Raw genomic sequence first — 20,016 nt, 5'->3', positions numbered from 1 at the left:
TTACATAATGAGGTTTGGGAAAGACTTCCCATGTTCCTTCTCATGTGTTGGTGGACCCACTCAGGTTTTTTTGCATTCCTTTTCAGATCGCAAAGCTGTCATTTCAAGAGGGAGCCTGAAGTGTGTTGGCACCTCCATGTTTCTGAAGAGGAAATGGGGCATTGGATACCACCTACGGTAATGGAAATTTTCAGTGATGACCCCTTAGTTTAGTTTAATTTGTAAATTCCGACATACAACTCGATAGCCTTTTCAGGGTTCTTTTAAAATACTAATTGTGATGAGAATATCCAGAATGGAATTACAGCAATGTACGTGATAATATCTTCTTAATTCGTTTGTTTGAAAACCTTTCAGAACATATTTATAATATATTATTGGGTAAAATGTGTCTGTTAAAATATTGCGTTTCTGGGTTTATTCCCTACTACTCACCCACCATAGCAGCTTTTTAAAACTTTCTCTTGACCCCTCACTATAGCTATGTGTCAATTGCAGATTTATTTGATCATGGCCACTGCTAAAAACACAAACTGTGTAATGTCCTGTTTCTATGTTTCCCTAACAGCCATCCATCCTGTCCTGTGTCAATGTCTCACCAGGGCTCACTGCATTGGGCATGTCGTATGTGGGGGCGGGGTAAGGCAGAGCAGAGTAACGTTTAGAATTAAGAGGTTAGACACACATTTGCTCCGTGTCTGTAGGATTAATTGTCAGTGCAGTTCCTCATTACATTGTGTACCAGCACCCGCCTGTTAACAGCACAGGCCATGTAGTGCGCCACTTGCCTTGCGCTCTTTCCCACAGCCTATCGTGGAAGACTACTGTTATATTGAAGGCTTTAGGTTTGTACAGATTACTCTGGAGCCTCAGGTGACGTAGACGGCTTTACTGCGTTCGTAAGTTACAGGTAAGTACCATAGGAGTAGGTATGATATACATAAGACAAGTTCATAGGAGAGAAGCATCCACCGGTTCCCCTGTGCTCAAGCTACAGTTCCCAACTGACTATCTGGAATTACGGCAGCTTTACATAATAACATTCTACATAGCCAACACTCCATACTCAACACTCTAAGCTCAGACACACATATCAGATCCAACTAGATAAGGTAAAACCCAACAACTACATTAAACGGAAGATGGTGGGTGTGATGAGCCCCCTTGCCCCACCAACACTGTTCGTTTTGGTGGTAAACCAGCTCAGCAGGCGACATGATTTCAGCAATTTCGCATGCACGCAGCATGGATAATTTGTGCTGGTGAGCCCCAAGGGATTATGAAACAGGCCTTGCTTCACACAGCGAAAGAGCAGGAGGGAGAGGTGAAGCCCTCTAACTCTCTCGATCAGCAGCAAATCACGCAGGCACCCCTGCCCAAGCATTTCATGAGAGGCAAAATTAAAAGCACATAAACCACATCCAACATCACGTTCTGCAGGCAAATAGCCCAGGTTATTCGTGCTGATTCAGTGCACGTGCTTCTCCACTTACCTAGCAGCATCTCTTCTGTTTCACCCCCTCAGAAGACATTGATAAACACTCCAGCAAAGACTCATATATAAACAGCTGCATTGCCGGGGCTGGTCAGTGGCCCCACAGATACCGCAAGGCAACTGCAAAGAATACAATCCGGCGCATGTCGACGTCAGCGGGCTTCAGCAGGTGTCCAGCCTGCACAGGGTTCTTCCCTACATCCAACCCCCACGCTCTTGGCCTCTGCTGCTTTGGCCCCGATCACGGCTGGGAGGGTTGTACCACGTGTGCGCCGCTTACACTGCACGCTCTGAAGAACCGGTTAACTCAGTGGAGGGAGCTCTTCGAGAAGTCGCCACCAGAGGACTTGAAGAACTTCGTCAGACACAAGTCAAGGTCCAAGGTAGGGCAGCTTTTTTCCATCGCACCCTGCAAGGTCGACTCCTTCCCAGGAAAATGTCAGAGTGGGAGGAACCAGTCAGGTGTTCGCACCAGCACAGGTACCGAGGCTGCTTCAGCTACTGGCCGCCAGGCCGAGGGGTCATTAGATCCTTCCGGAGACAGTGCTGAGGGACTGCAAGGTTCTTTTACCGGGTGTCCACCCGAGGGGCTACGCCCTAGCACCGGACAGATGTCTGAGGGGGTGTCTGTATGTAGCACTACTGGCTACTCAGCCAAGTGCAATACGCCTACCAGGCCCCGTCTTGAGGTGCAGGGTAGGTCTCACGCTCCACTGCCAAGAGTCCTGGAGGAGGTTGGGCCCAGTGAGGCAAGCACGTTGGCACATGGCATGCAGCCCGACAAGATGACTGCTGCGCCAGACGAGATGGCCGCTCGTCCGATACCACCCCCTGGTTCGGAGAGAGTGGGAGAATGAGTTTCAAGGTGGAACTGGTATCAACCAGGTACGTGGCCTACAGCTTATCCATCAGCATTTCAGGGCAGATTTACCCCGCAAACGGCAAGACAGAGTACCCACCAGCCCCAGCAGCCGTCCGCTACCCCATCAATACCACCTACCAGTTCCTTGCAATCCTGAGGTCTCCTCAGATGGATGGGATGGGATCAGGGACATGCTCCCTCAGGCCCCTCCGCCGGTGCCCTTAGTCATACCTCCTATGGTTCCAGTGCTGCAGGCCCCTGCTGCCCTTGGCGGGTCCTCCGATTCTGGCTCCCCTGCCTCCCACAGTTCAGGCGGTTCCACACCAGCCTCCACACCAGCCAACGGCATCCGGTCCTGACTCTGCAGCCTTCGGCGCCCAGCACACCTCCACCCTCCCGAGGTTAAACAGCCAGAGGCGGGGGTCCTGGCCAAGGTCCTCATTCTATGCCCCGTGGCTAGGACTGGGATCCTGATGCAGAAGGACGTTTTCGCCTTAGCCAAAAAGGGATGGCTTGAACCCCATTTGGCCCATCCTACCATTCGGCGCCTCAACACCAAGTACAGGCAGATGGAGGGGGATCCACTCTCAATCATCCTCGGCCACCTCGTCCGTGGCACGTCTAGGCAAGGAGGAGAAGATATTGGAGGCAAATGGAAAGAAGGTCTATTCCAACACATCTCTGCATCAATCCAACGCAGACGCCATGCTGGCAGTCGTCAACCAGAGACTTTGTGTTACGCTCACCTGGTATCCACGGGGACGCCACCCAGCCCTGGTTGGATGATTTGCACTCTCGAACCCTCTCTCGGTCCCTTGGTAAGGCCTCTGGTTAAAGATGGGTCTTAATATTGTAAAAGGTGGATTCTCCATCCTGCTCCTCGTGGCAGGGGCGCGTAGATGTGGGGGGTGAGCAGCGACCAAGTTACTTCACTGGTGCAAGCCCCCTGTGGGAATCCAGGCCTGCTGCGACTCTGTAGGTTTGCTGCTTTACATTCTTTATATGCAGTTCTTATGTTGCTCTTAGTTTGAATAATAATGTCTTGCTTCTTTCCTTTTAGCTATGGAAAGGTATTTTGGTGTTGTCATGCAGTTTGAAGATGAACATGGGCCGGTAGGCGAAAGCGTGTGTGCGTGATGCTGTCCGGTGAGTAATGCGCGATGCGTGGCGCTGTTTCGCCTTTTAAATTGCTAACTTTTGTCTTTTCTCTCCTTGCAGGTTGCGATGTTCCTCGCCGAGCGCCGTAATGTTGCAGCAATGATACTAACCAGGAGATGACTACCCAGGTAAAAATTGTGTGGCTTTCTTCATTCGGGAGGAAACGTGAATAAACGCTTACTAATGCTGTCTTTCTTTCTCCTCTCTTCAGGTTATGGTATTCCAGGATGCATGCAGTGCTGGATGATGGAGTTTGTACCTTTAGGTGAGTGGAACTGAAGTCAGCGATGGATTGAAGACAGGATACTGTTCCAGGTAAGTTTCGTAGTGTTCTTTCTCTCTCTGCAGGTCCTTAGTTTCAGGTAAGCTGCCATCAAAGAACTGGACACGGTGAGCGTTACGCTGCCCACAGCAGAATATCGCAAAGCATGTTCTGCTGTTTGGGTGCGGTTTAAATAGTCCCAGGTAAAGTAGTCCAGGTAAAATAGTCCCAGGCCTGCCACACCCAAAGTAGTCCAGGTAAAGTAGTCCCAGGCCTGCCACACCCAAAAGACTAGACCGCATAGCTCAGTTCCTTGTAACTGCCCTGAACTCCTGGCCTGTTGGTGGTTCACTGCCCCTACCGACAGACTCGGAGTATGCCAGTATGGGAAAAATGCCAGAGCCGGTAGTACCAGCCGTTTTACTGGCACTTTTCCCAGACCGGCTTACTCGTAATGACCTCCATTGTCCTGGACTAGGGAACAAATGTGCAGATATACATTTCAAAAAGGAAAACGAGAGGAAAGATGCATGTTACCGACAGAGGAGATGCTTTATTCGGCTGGCCACATCAGCAGCACCAGAAATCAAACTGAATCCAAATGCAAACGACCATGTATCAGAGGGCAGGAAAACCTATTGGACAAATATGATGAGGCGTTCACAGGATCCACAGGGAATATATGCATGAAATCAATCTTTGTGAAGGGGCCACAGCAGTAAAACAAGACCACTACCAGCAACATCCAGGGAAGAAGTGCAACTGTTGATCATCAGTCTATTAAAAGGAGTAATTAAAATGTTGGAAGCCACAAAACGGCCAATCCAGAGTGTGATCACAAGGAGAAAAGGATCAAACATAGATCTTGGAGCACTTAACCAAAAAGTAATGTGACAATTTTCCCTACTGTCCAATATAACAGAAATGTTGCAAACATTGCAAGGAGCAAACATGTTTCCAATTTGGACATTACCAATGCCTATCATCAGGTTAAACTACATCGCAAACCAACATGACCAATAGCATTTGTGACACCATAGGGCTCATATCAGTACACACAAATCTTTTGGGCTGTGTTCAGCTGCCTCTGTGTTTAAAAAAATAATGACCCAGACGGTACATGAGATTAAGAAAGTAAAATACTTTCAGGACGCTATAACAGTTCACTGAACATACGCACGAGGCGTACAACAAAACTCGTTAAAAAGTACTAACGAGACAAAAGAAAGATGGGTTCCTAATGAAGAGAGAACAATTTTAAATAGGTAAAAACAAGTTGGATTTCTTAGGATGCACTATATTGGCACAGGGAATGGGACCAAAAGAAAGTCTCTTAGGTGCAATCAAACCAGAAGCCCTAAACAAGAAACAGTTCAAGTTGTTCATGAGGATAGCGGAGGATTGAGCCAAATTCATAAATGACTTCTCCAAGAAGACCAAATGCCTAAGAAAATTGGTAACAGAAGATGAATACTACCATTGGACAGAACAATACAGAAACACTTTTCATCAAAACAAGTCATAAAAGAAATGTCTTTTAAGCTATGTAATAGTATGATAATGTCAGTGCTTATAGAGTGAGTGCAGCACTAATGTTGCCAAATGGTAGAGAAACATACACAGTGGCCTTTGTCTCTAATGAGCTGACATTGATGGAGAAGCAATACTAACCTGTTGAGAAGGAAATGCTGGCACGTACATTTGGGGAAAAAGGTTCACACTGAAATGATCATACGCCTCTGGTATGTATTATTGGACCACGAATCATACAAATTCAAACCCTGTGCCAGGTTAGCTCCTAACAGGCAGGAATACAATTTTAATATTAAACATATTCCAGGATGGCAAAATTGTCAAGCAGACTGTCTGTCTGGACTTCCTATGGCAAGGGAAGGAAAACAAATATGATAAGGAAAAATATCTGGTAGCAACCAAAACAGATAATACTGAACAACGAGACCAGGCTATAACTGACAAAGGGAATTTGAAGCATATCAAGCGCTTAGAAAAGTAGGTAAATGCACATGGAAGGGATGTCGAGTGAGAGTGCCGCTACCACTGAGCTTACAGAGCTACTAGAAAATACTGACAGAAAAAACAAGTACATAATGGAATAGCCATGATAGGAGATGTTATGTTATTTTATGTTACTTTGCATTTCTATAGCGCCTTATATACCATTGGTATGGTCTGAAGGCGCTGGTAGGTTGAACGCCGAAGTTCAAGTCAGTAGAGAGAGTCAAGGGTGCGTGTGAGCACCGGATATGTGTGCAGCTGGTGTGGCATTCATTTAATAGCTGCTTCTTAGCGGTAGGTGTGGTGGTTGAGCGATAAGGATATGTGTTCGTTCTGGCAGGATTTATCCAGACCGATTGTGGCTGCGTTAAGCCTGAGGAGGACACCTGGCTGTGGGGTGTGTAACCAGCAGTGTTTACTTAGAGTGATGGGGAGAATACGGCAGATGTTCGTATGAGAACAGCTATACCGAATGGTGTCATAGTATCTCTGTGTTCTAGTTGAATGGTGGTGTAAAGAAGAGAGTAAGCGTGGTGATGTGATATGATGGGTTACATGCTCTTTCAGATGTGCTGTTTCCCAGAAAGAATTGCAGAAACCAATTAGTTTAAACGGTTCATGAAGGACATAACAGTATTACGCTAACCAAACCGAGTATAAAGAAAAGTACTGGTGGCCCCAGATGGGCAAAGCAATAGAGAGACTACTAATAGACTGCACAGTCTGTAAGGAAGGTGATAAAAGGCTGATGAGAAGGCCTGCCCCTCTAATGAATGTGAAATGGCACGGAGAAGTGTGCACCCAAATCGGAGTCAACTTCATAGGATCAATATATCACCTACCATAATAGTAAAGACACGCCACAGTAATGGGTAGAAGTGCAGTACAGGAGATAAATCACAACAAAGTCAGCAATTAAGTAGTTTGAAGAAATATTTAGGGGATAAGGTTGCTCGAAGGTTATCCGCAGAATGATTTGGAGAAAAAAAACTGCATGCACAAAAATGCTGAATTCGGCAGTGCAAAGAATGCCGAAAACCCCTAATGTTGACAAAAGGGTATCAGGGATTGTTGGGGTGTCCCCCATGCCCATTGATCGACATAATGGGTATTCAGGGGTGGCATGGGTGTCCCCCGCTTCCATACAAAGGAAAGCAGCGGACAAAGTTTAAGAAAAAAAGAAAAGGCCCCTCCGGTTGTAGTTCGCCTCTCAATGGGGAGGCAGAACCCTCGTAGCTGGGTCCACGTAGAACCCCCGTAGCTGGGTCCACGTAGAACTCTCGTAGCTGGGTCCACGTAGCAGCGAAGAAGTACAGGTAAGTCGGGTGCCAGAGGTAAGTACGGGTGTTTTAAGGGTTAGGGTGGTGGAGGTAGTGGGGATGGCGGGCGGTGGTAATGTGCGTGATTATTTCCTTTACGAACATTTCGAATTCCGAATTTTTTGGGAATCGAAATGCTTGTAATCAAAATAATCACGTATATTCTGCTCGAAGCACGTAGTCATGAACAATGGGTTCATTTCCACCTTCAAAGAAATAAGGGGATTGTGTTGGGAGAATGAAATGATATATAAAAAACATCTTACAAGCAACATCCCACGTGAACCCAACTGTGGAGAAGAGGTGCACAAAGGAATGGCAGCAAGCTGTTACCAAACAGCGTTTCAGGAAAAACACTGTTCTATATGACACGCAGGAGACAAGCACACACCAGATTATCACCTCGTGCTTGGTCACAGATAATATAGATGGTTATAAACCAACATGGGAGAATCAAAACATCAATTGAAGAGGTTGCAGCTCATGAGAAAAGAAATTCACGACACAAGAAAGGCAGGAAGGATGCATGACATACTTTCAGGTGAATGGCTGAAGATAAGAACGCCCCAGACAAGCAGAAGACCAACATTCAGTTTATTTCTGCCATCCAAGTGCAAAGAACTGAAGATCACTCCATACCAAGCTCGGATGGAAAGAACTGGAAGATAGACACTGTATCATTGAGATGAACAGCACAATGCTGAGCCAGTCCTCGCAGGAGGAGAAAGTCTGACCACACGAACAGAAGACGCAAGCTGAAGATACCCGACAACTAGACATCAAACCACTGAGTCCTGAAGAATTAAACTTTGCTTTTAAAGGGTATGAGCCTGAAATTCAAGTTACTAGGGAGGCCGAGGTAGGACGAAGGTCTGAGGGACTGTTGGAAAGCACTGTCCTTCCCAAGAGGCATTGAAGAACGATAACAGTTTAGCAGAAAGGTACAACGATTGTGTGATGACCTAACGAAAACGTTTTACAGCTGGGGATAATGTAGTGATGGACTGCATGTTCACGCACTGCGTGTGTCATGTGATGCATGAGGCAGGGTGCGTCAAGGGATTGACACGTAGGGGAGAAGCCTGCACATCGAGGAGAGTGGCAGTGAAGCCATCAAGGTCCTGATACAGTGCATGCGTGAAAATAAAGAATAAACACAATGACAGTACATAGATGTTATAAGTGTTAATTCTGTGAGTCACATCCAAACTTCACAACAGAGTTCTAGTACATCTTGAGCGCCACAGGATGCAGAGCCCTGAGCTAACCCATTAGTACCCCTGGGATAATCCTGTTGTAAATTAGATTTGATGCCAATTGATGCAGTATAAAAAAACAGAGATCACAGCGTTATATATGAGTAGTCCATTTCTTTTGCCTAGCAATTGTTACGGTGCCATATTTTACTAGTGACAATTTTTGAACAAAATATGTTTTCTAGAACCTTATCACTGGATTCCATGTTTAACGTGTATGACCAAGTCAGCAGACTTGTTATAGAGGGCAACACGATAGCACGTAAGGGGGGAGGGTCTGCACATGATAAAAGATGCTGTGTCAAGACAAGAACACAACTAAAGGGGAATGCTGCCAGCAGGTATTATTTATGGCCAAAATGGCTTATTGACTAAAATGGGTGATCTCCTCAGAATAAACATAATTTCTTGTAAGAAATAATTAATACACCTGTCATATTAAAAACAACAATCAGAAAGAATGAAACATTACATTTACTTAGTACATTTTAATCTCACAATGTTCAAATATGTGTATGACTGCCAACTGAATTGATGCAACACATATAAGTAGACAAAATGAAACACACAACATTATCATATATCATACAGCACATGGAAGGAGCTGCAATAGGCTTCAATTGGTCCCTTTATGGCACCCAATCAGACCCCTCAGCTCCAAGACACAATGGTAATGGTCCCCTATGCTACAACTATTCAAGGGGAGGGAGAGGAACGTAGCAAAGGTCTGCGTTGAACATTACATTGAACATACATTGAACACTATGACCATGTTTGACATACAGAACTACTATACTGCATGTTGGTCATTTTCCATATGCCATGAATACTATATTGGTAATGTAGTTTAACAGTAGTAATAAATGGAACACATTTAGAACGTTTTGGCGTTCTTATTGATGTACGGCCTTCATGAGGACAGAAAAAGACACAACCCTGTTGGTAAGAAAAGGCAACATAAGGAAAACTCTGGTCACTAAACTGTAAGTTTAAAAGAACTGGCAAGTACCGTCACCAGGCATGTTCACCTCAATGTATACACTGAATAGACAAGTGTGCACTTTATTCATTTCCCCTAAGGTCTCCACTCCACCAGTGTGGGTGGTAAACACCTCAGCTCTTGGCTGGAGGGAAATCATTGAACCCACACTGGCAACCTTGTAGTTTGCCAGTCCGGGAAAATTGCCATTCACTGAACTACTGGCAATTTTCCTAGACTGGCAAACTTATAATCACCCCTCATTCTTTAAATAATGTGCTAGTGCAGGAAAAAACAAACATATGAGTAAATGCATTGTTAGTTGCCTCGCTACCTTTCTTCATTCTGCCAGCAGACATAAACATTCAAAATGGATTCTTTCATTAGCTGCACTGGTCATAACGCTAATATTGTGGCCTAGGTTTTCTCATATCAACGTACTGGTTATAGATTCTTAAACTCACTTACAATTACATTTCACTTCAACATACTTTAACTACACACTTGCATTTTTCCCAGAGACTCCCCTTGAGGCTGAGCATCAACAATACTCATATCTTGAAATGTTCTGAATAATCTGCTGCAACTAACTATTACCATTTGCATACACTTGTTCAGCTGCTTTAATAGGCATAACCCCCTCTTGGACAGTCAGTCTTCACAGTGCATTTTCCAGGACAACTAAATATGTATCTGATTTGTGGATACAAAACATAAATTCACCATAAACTGGCAAACACTAACATGATTCCATGGATTATGTAGTCTCCTATTGACCCGATTCAGTAGGTGAGCCATGACCGAAAGGACTTCCCTGTGTAAGTATTCTATTTAAGTAGTATAGCTGCAGATTATCTAATGTGAGTAGTTATTTCAGTACGGTTAACTTCATACGAGCTGATCGAAATAGTAATAAAGACCGGATTATAAATGCTGCGTGCACCGTGGTACATCAGGAGACCATAGTCTCTAGCATGAACGTTGACAGAGCGGGCCCTGAACGTTTGAACTCAAAAATGACTCTAAACTCAATCGCGTTTAATGCTCTTGAGGAAGCGAGAGCGAGTGACACTTTTCTATCATTACCGCCCTCAGTTAACATCGAGTTATAAATGCCACTGAGCCCGGCGAACTAAATTCCTCCAGTGATGTTGCAGTCCCTCCATCTGGACCCCTTGCTTTGGCTGCGAAAAAATCACGTGACATTGCAAAGGCAGATATCTCTCTGCAGCTAGAGGCTCTCAGTGCGATCTCCCTATGACTGATCGAGAAAGTATACCTATCCCTTCAAGTAAACGCAGGAGGATTGACTCATGTACCCGCCCCACCCCCGGGGATCAGCTTCTCTCAATTTATCCTAGAGGTAAGATGAGAGAAGACCCCTGCAGAACATGTGCCCACTGCTGGCATTCTCTTGAGATACAAAACTACTTCTCATGCATCGACGAATTCAGATGTGTCAGGTGTGTCATTAACAGATTCCTCATTTGTTCAAAGAGATGATCCCACGATGAGAAGAGCATGCTCCAACTGGAGACATAGTGGAGAAAAACTCAAGATTAACCCTTGCAATCCTACATTTCTTGACACGCAATCAAGCATGATGTCAGCCTTAACACTATCTCTGGCCCCCTTCTTATAGAAGTACGAAAATATAAATGACACTTACAAAGATCAATCAACTTTGATGGTCATGATGTATTCGATACTTCTTCACATCAAATATTTTGTATCAATGGTACAAGATAGGATGGGGCTCCATGGGAATGGGGACTAACATTTTCCAGCACCTGACTGCGCGATCTGCCGGAAAAGTGTTACGAGTCTGGCTGCTACCCGCCGGAAGCACCGGTAGGGTTACCACCGGATTCCTAATGAGGCGCATTATGGTTTCTCAAAATATTTATTTAAAACTTGTATTATGTCACCGCCCCAATCCCAATTACCACTTTTTTAGAACTTTTCAACGATTTTCATTCAACTACTTCACTAAAATATGCTTTCCTACTTGTTGCAGGTGATTTTAACATTTGTCTGGACTCCGTGGGTACCGCCTCACCACTAAGCTAACAGAACTGTACATCAGTCATGGTATAATACCTTTGATTATTACCCCCTCATATCAAACTGGGCACTGCGTCGATGTCTTGACAACGAGAAGACCCGGGTTCACTATGCTCTACATCTTGCGTGTATCATGATCTGATCACTTTGTAAGGATTTGCTTGCTGAATTTATTTGATACCCGGCAGATTAATTTCAAACCACTCACTGGGGTCTGGTTCCAAGCTAATAGAGATCTGGATCTCCTCTCCAGGGCTGAGGTTCTTGCAGCCCTCTCTATGGAATCAATTGGTCCACTATCCCAAGAATCATTTTTGACTAATTTTAAAAGACTTGAGGATCTGTGCGATCGAATTGCTCCACCGAAATTTAAACAACAAAGGAAAACTAATAACATCGGCTCTTAGGAAACTACAAAAAAATCTACAGGCAAAAAGGAAAAAAGTGGAGGAAACACTGAGAACCCAACGATAAAGTGGCAGTCAAAATTGCTTTGAAAAAATACAAAAAGGCAGTTTTTTAGCCAAGTCCTTTCTAATACAAAAAAGATTCATTTAGCACTAAATAAACCTAGAGAATTGTTTTTTAAAACATTTGTTTATTCAGGTTTTCAATGTGCAACAAAATCATAATACAGTATAAATGGTTGCTGGTACATCGAACAGCACTCCAACGACAAACTCCTTCCACCATGGATCAAACATTTTGCAATTCCCCCCACCTTTTCCACCTCCACCTCCCTCCCCACATCTAAAAATACTATCGGCCCATCCTTCTCCTTCAAGGGGGCTTCAAGTCTGCAGAGGAATGTAGCTCATTTATTAACTGGCACCAGTCCACCAGCACCCCTTCCCTCCAGCTTGAGGTCCCTGGTTACTTGCAGAATGTCCAACTTCGCCAACCCCCACCTGTGGATGTCCTCCATCAAGTGTACCAGGAGCTGATTTTCTGGTTTCTGCCAGGCGATATCCACCCAACTTTTTGCTAGTATCAGAATGAACTGAGCCAAACAGCTCTTTTGTTTTATACTGTTCCCCCACCCCCCGGAAGCAGGCCCCACAAGCGTACTCTCGGGCTACACTCCAAGCTAGAGTGCAGCAATGCATTAACCCTCGAAATCACTGCCTGCCAATAGCATGGGACAACCAAGCAGCCCCATAGCATGTGTCAAATCCCTGCCGGCCCGGTCCCACATCTGGGACAATCCGCACTAATCAATGCCAGATCCGTCCAGCACACGCCGTAGATATCCATTACCTCATCACATCCTCAAACCTTCATATACTAGCGATCACATAAACATGGCTACATACAGCATCCAGACCTGCCCTATCCATTGCCCTTCCTCCTGGCTACACCATACTCTGTGCGAATAGAGCAAACTCCACAGGCGGAGGAGTAGCACTCATTACCAGAGACACTCTGCCCATAAGAGAACTCACTTCCTTCCTGTCAAACAATTGTGATATCCTTTCAACCAAACTTGAACACAATTACCCTTCACACCATCTACCGACCCCCACAGCCTGCCCTATCCTTTGAAGAAAATATCCTTCATACCCTGGGTGCCCACATCAAACCTACCTCTAAATCGATTCTCCTTGGAGACGTCAACCTAGGACTCAAAGACCCTGATGACTCAGCAGCCCTTTCACTCTACAACTCGCTCAGTGCCCTGGGTTTCCAACATTGTGTCATTACTCCTCACTCATAACAAAGGTCACATCCTGGACTAGATTGCTGACCTCAACACACAGGTATCTATTATTTCCAACAGCCCTTGTCTTTGGTCCGACCATAATATCCTGCAGTTCACCATCTCTCCTCCTGACCATTCTACCCCCACCTCTATCCCGCTACCTCCCACCCCGGTCCATTGCTCCAAAACCCTCGCAAAGGAATGCTTTGGCCCCATTCTCAGCTCACTCCTACCCAAGCCCCCCTTTGCTCAAGACCCCAACACTCTTGCAAACCAAAACCTTAATTGCGGCCATCGACTCCATTGCCCCGCTCAAGCCACGCAAACTTAAACCATCGGCACATAGAAACTCATGGTTCACCCCAGAACTTCAAACACTCTATTTCAACAGATGGACATCTGAAGCCAACTGGAAGAAATCACCATCAGAAGCAAATAAGTCACTGTTCACTACAGCCATCAAATGCTAAAAAAAAGGCCATTATCTCTGCCAAATCTTACCCCTACAATGCCCGCATTGCAAATGCTAAATCCAATACATGTGAGATCTTCACTATTCTCAGGGAATTGGAGACCCCCACTACCCATCCAACCACTATAACCAAGGATATCTCTTGGTGCTCAAATATCCAAAACACCATGATCTCCAAAATCGACACCTTGCAAAGGAAAATCAACATCAAACAATCCTTGATGAAACTCTCGCCTAAACCTCCGACAGCCCCCTCCATCTCCACTGGCAGCAGTCAACACCAACCTATGTTTGACTTCACTAAGGTCACGGAGGTGGAAGTCATATCTATCCTAAAAGGTCTCAAACTGTCTCGCTGCAATGGCAACATATGTCCAGCGAGCCTTGTAAAAGAATGCTCAGACATTATAGCCTGTTCATTATCTCCTTTATTAACGCATCATTCACTACAGGCATGGTCCCGACTGGCCTCAAAGAAGCATGGGTTCTCCCCCTTATTAAAAAAACGTAGATTAGATCTTTAAATCCCTACCAATTACCGCCAAATCACTACTGTCCTCTTCCTCCTCAAAATTCTGGACAGAGCAGCTTATCTGTAAATTCAGAGACATCTTGAAACGGTTTATTGTGATTGCATCGAATGCCTTAGCATCTAAAAAAAAGCAATGAAAAAAAGCATTGAATGCATTTGTTTTTTTCATTTTTTTTAATGGGGGTTCCCCCGCAAACCCCTGATTTTTTTGAAAATAAAACATTTACCTTTGAAAAAAATCCATTCAATGCATTTTTTTTCAATGCATTTTTTTCGATGCTTTGACTGGATACCCTTGAAACAAACCGTATCCTGGGTATGCCCCAGTCAGGATTCCGCCCAGGCCATGGGACACAATCAGCCTTACTCGACCTAAAGATCCAGATTTAAGAAATTAGGGATGAGGGCAAGCCGGCCGTACTGCCAAACCTTGATCTCTCAGCGGCAATTGACCTGTCCTTCCCCTGCTCTCATGCTTTTGCACTTGCACGTTCTGAATGTTTCAAGACCTTTTAAGAACGTTTTTGTTTTTACTTTATACCTCTTTCCCTCTTCCATTCCCCTTATCTTGATGCACTTTGAAACAAAGTTATATACACAGCATTCGTTCACTGTTCATAGGAACATTCAAAACAGCACATCTTGTTTCACCACTGTCTAAAGGTAATATTGCTAATGTCCAGAGATCTACCAACATGTGGGAACAGTGAAGGACATCAAAAGTTTGCCCTTTATCTCTGCAAGGCAAGTGTAGAATGTTACAACATGGGAATGTGTGTGTCTATAATAAAGTTGTGCTGAAGGTCATGGGGCAGAACCCCCCCCATCCAAGAACCATGTCAGCTGTGATTCCGTAACATCACAGTTACAGTAGGAATACATAATGCGGTCCCTGTCCTTCATTGGATGACAAGTCCACAGTGTAATTCATTTCGTCATTTGTAACAGACTTTATACTGTAGGCAGGTGTCAAAATACAGTACCATAAGGAGCAGCCTGGTAAGGAAATCATGAATCATTAGAGTAGGACATTGTTAGACACATCACAGAATCTGATTGTGAACGTGAACCGGCATGGCGACCTAGATCCACTTGCACCTGCTCTCCATTTGGAAAGGAAAAGAGGCAGGAGGGCTGCTTAAGTAGTGAAAACGAGCGGCAACCAGGAAGGCACCAGGTGGGCTGGGCTTGCTAAGTGGGTGAAAAAGAGTGGCAATCTGGTAGTCGCCAGGTGGGCGGGCCTTAGGCCAGGTGACCTAGATCCACTTGCACCTGCTCCCCATCTGCAAAGGAAAAGAGGCTGGAGGGCTCCATAAGTAGGGAAAAAGAGCGGCAACCAGGAAGGCACCAGTTGGGTGGGCTTACTAAGTGGGGAAAAAGAGCGGCAACCTGGAAGATGCCAGGTGGGAAGGGCTTAGGCCAGGTGACCTAGATCCACTTGCACCTGCTCCCCATCTGCAAAGGAAAAGAGGCTGGAGAGCTCCTTATGTAGGGAAAAAGAGCGGCAACCAGGAATGCACCAGGTGGACGGGGCTTGCTTAGTGGGGAAAAAGAGCAACAACTTGGAAGGCACTAGTTGGGCGGGGCTTAGGCCAGGTGACCTGGATCCACTTGAACCTGCTCCCCATCTGCAAAGGAAAAGAGGCTGAGGGCTCCTTATGTAGGGAAAAAGGCCAGCAACCAGGAAGGCACCAGGTGGCTGGGGCTTGATAAGTGGGGAAAAAGAGCGGTAACCTGGAAGGTGCCAGGTGGGAAGGGCTTAGGCCAGGTGACCTAGATCCACTTGCACCTGCCCACATCTGCAAAGGAAAACAGGCTGGAGGGCTCCTTAAGTAGGAAAATAGAGCGGCAACCAGGAAGGCGCCAGGTGGGCGGGGCTTAGGCCAGGTGGCCTAGATCCACTTGCACCTGCCCCCCATCTGCAAAGGAAAACAGGCTGGAGGGCATCGTAAGTAGGGAAATAGATCAGCAACCTGGAAGGCGCCAGGTGGGCGGGGCTTAGGCCAGGTGACCTTGATCCACTTGCACCTGCTCCCCATCTGCAAAGGAAAAGAGGCTGGAGGGCTCCTTAAGTAGGGAAAAAGAGCGGCAACCAGGAAGGCACCAGTGGGGTGGGGCTTGCTAAGTGGGGAAAAAGAGGGCAACCTGGAAGGTGCCAGGTGGGCAGGGCTTAGGCCAGGTGACCTAGATCCACTTGCCCCCATCTGCAAAGGAAAAGAGGCTGGAGGGCTCCTTAAGTAGGGAAAAAGAGCGGCAACCAGGAAGGCACCAGTTGGGTGGGGCTTGCTAAGTGGGGAAAAAGAGGGCAACCTGGAAGGTGCCAGGTGGGCAGGGCTTAGGCCAGGTGACCTAGATCCACTTGCACCTGCCCCCATCTGCAAAGGAAAAGAGGCTGGAGGGCTCCTTAAGTAGGGAAAAAGAGCGGCAACCAGGAAGGCACCAGGTGGGTGGGGCTTGCTAAGTGGGGAAAAAGAGCGGCAACCAGGAAGCCACCAGGTGGGCAGGGCTTAGGCCAGGTGACCTAGATCCACTTGCACCTGCCCCTCATCTGCAAAGGAAAACAGGCTGGAGGGCTCCTTAAATAGGGAAATAGAGCGGCAACCAGGAAGGCGCCAGGTGGGCAGGGCTTGGGCCAGGTGGCCTAGATCCACTTGCACCTGCTCCCCATCTGCAAAGGAAAAGAGGCTGGCGGGCTCCTTAAGTAGGGAAAAAGAGTGACAACCAGGAAAGCACCAGCTAAGCGGGGCTTGCAAAGTGGGGAAATAGAGCAGCAACCTGTAAGGCTCCAGGGCGGCGGGGCTTAGGCCAGATGACCTAGATCCACTTGCACCAGCTCCCCATGTGCAAAGGAAAGAGGCTGGAGGGCTCCTTAAGTAGGGAAAAAGAGCGGCAAGTAGGAAGGCACCAGGTGGGCGGGGCTTAGACCATGTGACTTAGATCCACTTGCACCCGTTCCCCATCAGCAAAGGAAAATAAGTTGGAGGGCTCCTTAAGTAGGGAAAAAGAGCAGCAACCAGGAAGGCACCAGGTGGGCGGGGCTTGCTAAGTGGGGAAAAAGAGCGGCAACCTGGAAGGCGCCAGGTGGGCGGGGCTTAGGCCAGGTGGCCTAGATCCACTTGCACCTGCTCCCCATCTGCAAAGGAAAAGAGGCTGGAAGGCTCCTTAAGTAGGGAAAAGAGTGGCAACCAGGAAAGCACCAGCTAAGCGGGGCTTGCAAAGTGGGGAAATAGAGCGGCAACCTGCAAGGCTCCAGGGCGGCGGGGCTTAGGCCAGATGACCTAGATCCACTTGCACCAGCTCCCCATGTGCAAAGGAAAGAGGCTGGAGGGCTCCTTAAGTAGGGAAAAAGAGCGGCAACTAGGAAGGCACCAGGTGGGCGGGGCTTAGACCATGTGACTTAGATCCACTTGCACCTGTTCCCCATCAGCAAAGGAAAAGAAGTTGGAGGGCTCCTTAAGTAGGGAAAAAGAGCAGCAACCAGGAAGGCACCAGGTGGGCGGGGCTTGCTAAGTGGGGAAAAAGAGCGGCAACCTGGAAGGCGCCAGGTGGGCGGGACTTAGGCCAGGTGGCCTAGATCCACTTGCACCTGCCCCCCATCTGCAAAGGAAAACAGGCTGGAGGGCTCCTTAAGTAGGGAAAAAGAGCAGCAACCAGGAAGCCACCAGGTGGGCGGGGCTTAGTCCATGTGACCTAGATCCACTTGCACCTGCTCCCCATCTGCAAAGGAAAAGAGGCTGGAAGGCTCCTTAAGTAGGGAAAAGAGTGGCAACCAGGAAAGCACCAGCTAAGCGGGGCTTGCAAAGTGGGGAAATAGAGTGGCAACCTGCAAAGCTCCAAGTGGGCGGGGCTTAGGTCAGGTGACCTAGATCCACTTGCACCAGCTCCCCATGTGCAAAGGAAAGAGGCTGGAGGGCTCCTTAAGTAGGGAAAAAGAGCGGCAACTAGGAAGGCACCAGGTGGGCGGGGCTTAGGCCATGTGACGTAGATCTACTTGCACCCGCTCCCCATCAGCAAAGGAAAAGAAGTTGGAGGGCTCCTTAAGTAGGGAAAAAGAGCAGCAACCAGGAAGGCACCAGGTGGGCGGGGCTTGCTAAGTGGGGAAAAAGAGGAGCAACCTGGAAGGCGCAAGGTGGGCGGGGCTTAGGACAGGTGGCCTAGATCCACTTGCACCTGCCCCCCATCTGCAAAGGAAAACAGGCTGGAGGGCTCCTTAAGTAGGGAAAAAGAGCAGCAACCAGGAAGCCACGAGGTGGGTGGGGCTTGGGCCATGTGACCTAGATCCACTTGCACCTGCTCCCCATCTGCAAAGTAAAAGAGGCTGGAGGGCTCCTTAAGTAGGGAAAAAGAGCAGCAACCAGGAAGGCACCAGGTGGGCGGGGCTTGCTAAGTGGGGTAAAAGAGCAGCAACCTGGAAGGCGCCAGGTGAGCGAGGCTTAGGCAAGGTGACTTAGATCCACTTGCACCTTAGTCGCATCTGCAAAGGAAAATACGCTGGAGGGCTCCTTAAGTATGGAAAAAGAATGGCAACCAGGAAGGTACCAGGTGGGCGGGGCTTGCTAAGTGGGGAAAAAGAGCGGCACCCTGGAAGGTCCCAGGTGGGCGGGGCTTAGGCCAGGTGGCATAGATCCACTTGCACCTGCTCCCCATTTGCAAAGCAAAATAGGCTGGAGGGCTCCTTAAGTAGGGAAAAAGAGCAGCAACCAGGAAGGCACCAGGTAGGCGGGGCTTGCTAAGTGGGGAAAAAGAGTGGCAACCTGGAAGGCGCCAGGTGGGCGGGGCTTAGGCCAGGTGGCCTAGATCCACTTGCACATGCCCCCCATCTGCAAAGGAAAACAGGCTGGAGGGCTCCTTAAGTAGGGAAAAAGAGCAGCAACCAGGAAGCCACCAGGTGGGTGGGGCTTAGGCCATGTGACCTTGATCCACTTGCACCTGCTCCCCATCTGCAAAGGAAAAGAGGCTGGAGGGCTCCTTAAGTAGGGAAAAAGAGTGGCAACCAGGAAAGCACCAGCTAAGCGGGGATTGCAAAGTGGGGAAATAGAGGGGTAACCTGCAAGGCACCAGGTGAGCGGGGCTTAGGCCATGTGACTTAGATCCACTTGCACCCGCTCCCCATCAGCAAAGGAAAAGAAGTTGAAGGGCTCCTTAAGTAGGGAAAAAGAGCAGCAACCAGGAAGCCACCAGGTGGGTGGGGCTTGCTAAGTGGGGAAAAAGAGCGGCAACCTGGAAGGCGCCAGGTGGGTGGGGCTTAGGCCAGGTGGCCTAGATCCACTTGCACCTGCCCCCCATCTGCAAAGGAAAACAGGCTGGAGGGCTCCTTAAGTAGGGAAAAAGAGCAGCAACCAGGAAGGCACCAGGTGGGCGGGGCTTAGGCCATGTGACCTAGATCCTCTTGCACCTGCTCCCATCTGCAAAGGAAAAGAGGCTGGAGGGCTCCGTAAGTAGGGAAAAAGAGCAGCAACTAGGAAGCCACCAGGTGGGCGGGGCTTAGGCCATGTGACCTAGATCCACTTGCACCTGCTCCCCATCTGCAAAGTAAAAGAGGCTGGAGGGCTCCTTAAATAGGGAAAAAGAGCAGCAACCAGGAAGGCACCAGGTGGGCGGGGATTGCTAAGTGGGGTAAAAGAGCAGCAACCTGGAAGGCGCCAGGTGGGCGAGGCTTAGGCAAGGTGACTTAGATCCACTTGCACCTTCGCCGCATCTGCAAAGGAAAACAGGCTGGAGGGCTCCTTAAGTATAGAAAAAGAGTGGCAACCAGGAAGGCACCAGGTGGGCGGGGTTTGCTAAGTGGGCAAAAAGAGTGGCACCCTGGAAGGTCCCAGGTGGGCGGGGCTTAGGCCAGGTGGCATAGATCCACTTGCACCTGCTCCCCATTTGCAAAGCAAAATAGGCTGGAGGGCTCCTT

The 20,016-nt window shown here is 47.7% G+C and overlaps 1 protein-coding gene across 1 annotated transcript in view; it reads left to right on the top strand.

Annotated features, from left to right (window-relative positions):
• LOC138583119 (ATP-binding cassette sub-family A member 9-like) overlaps window positions 1–20,016 on the top strand; it is a 2,601,648-nt gene that overhangs the window by 1,113,033 nt on the left and 1,468,599 nt on the right. The window contains exon 16 of the mRNA XM_069655079.1: window positions 87–177. Within this exon, the coding sequence (XP_069511180.1) occupies window positions 87–177 (91 nt within the window). The remainder of the gene's footprint in view (window positions 1–86; window positions 178–20,016) is intronic.

This window comes from Ambystoma mexicanum, chromosome 3q (assembly GCF_040938575.1).
Source record: "Ambystoma mexicanum isolate Mex_15411 chromosome 3q, UKY_AmexF1_1, whole genome shotgun sequence".
Taxonomy (NCBI): Eukaryota; Metazoa; Chordata; class Amphibia; order Caudata; family Ambystomatidae; genus Ambystoma; species Ambystoma mexicanum.
The sequence above is the reverse complement of the archived record's forward strand: the minus strand, read 5'-3'. Positions and strand labels throughout refer to the sequence as shown.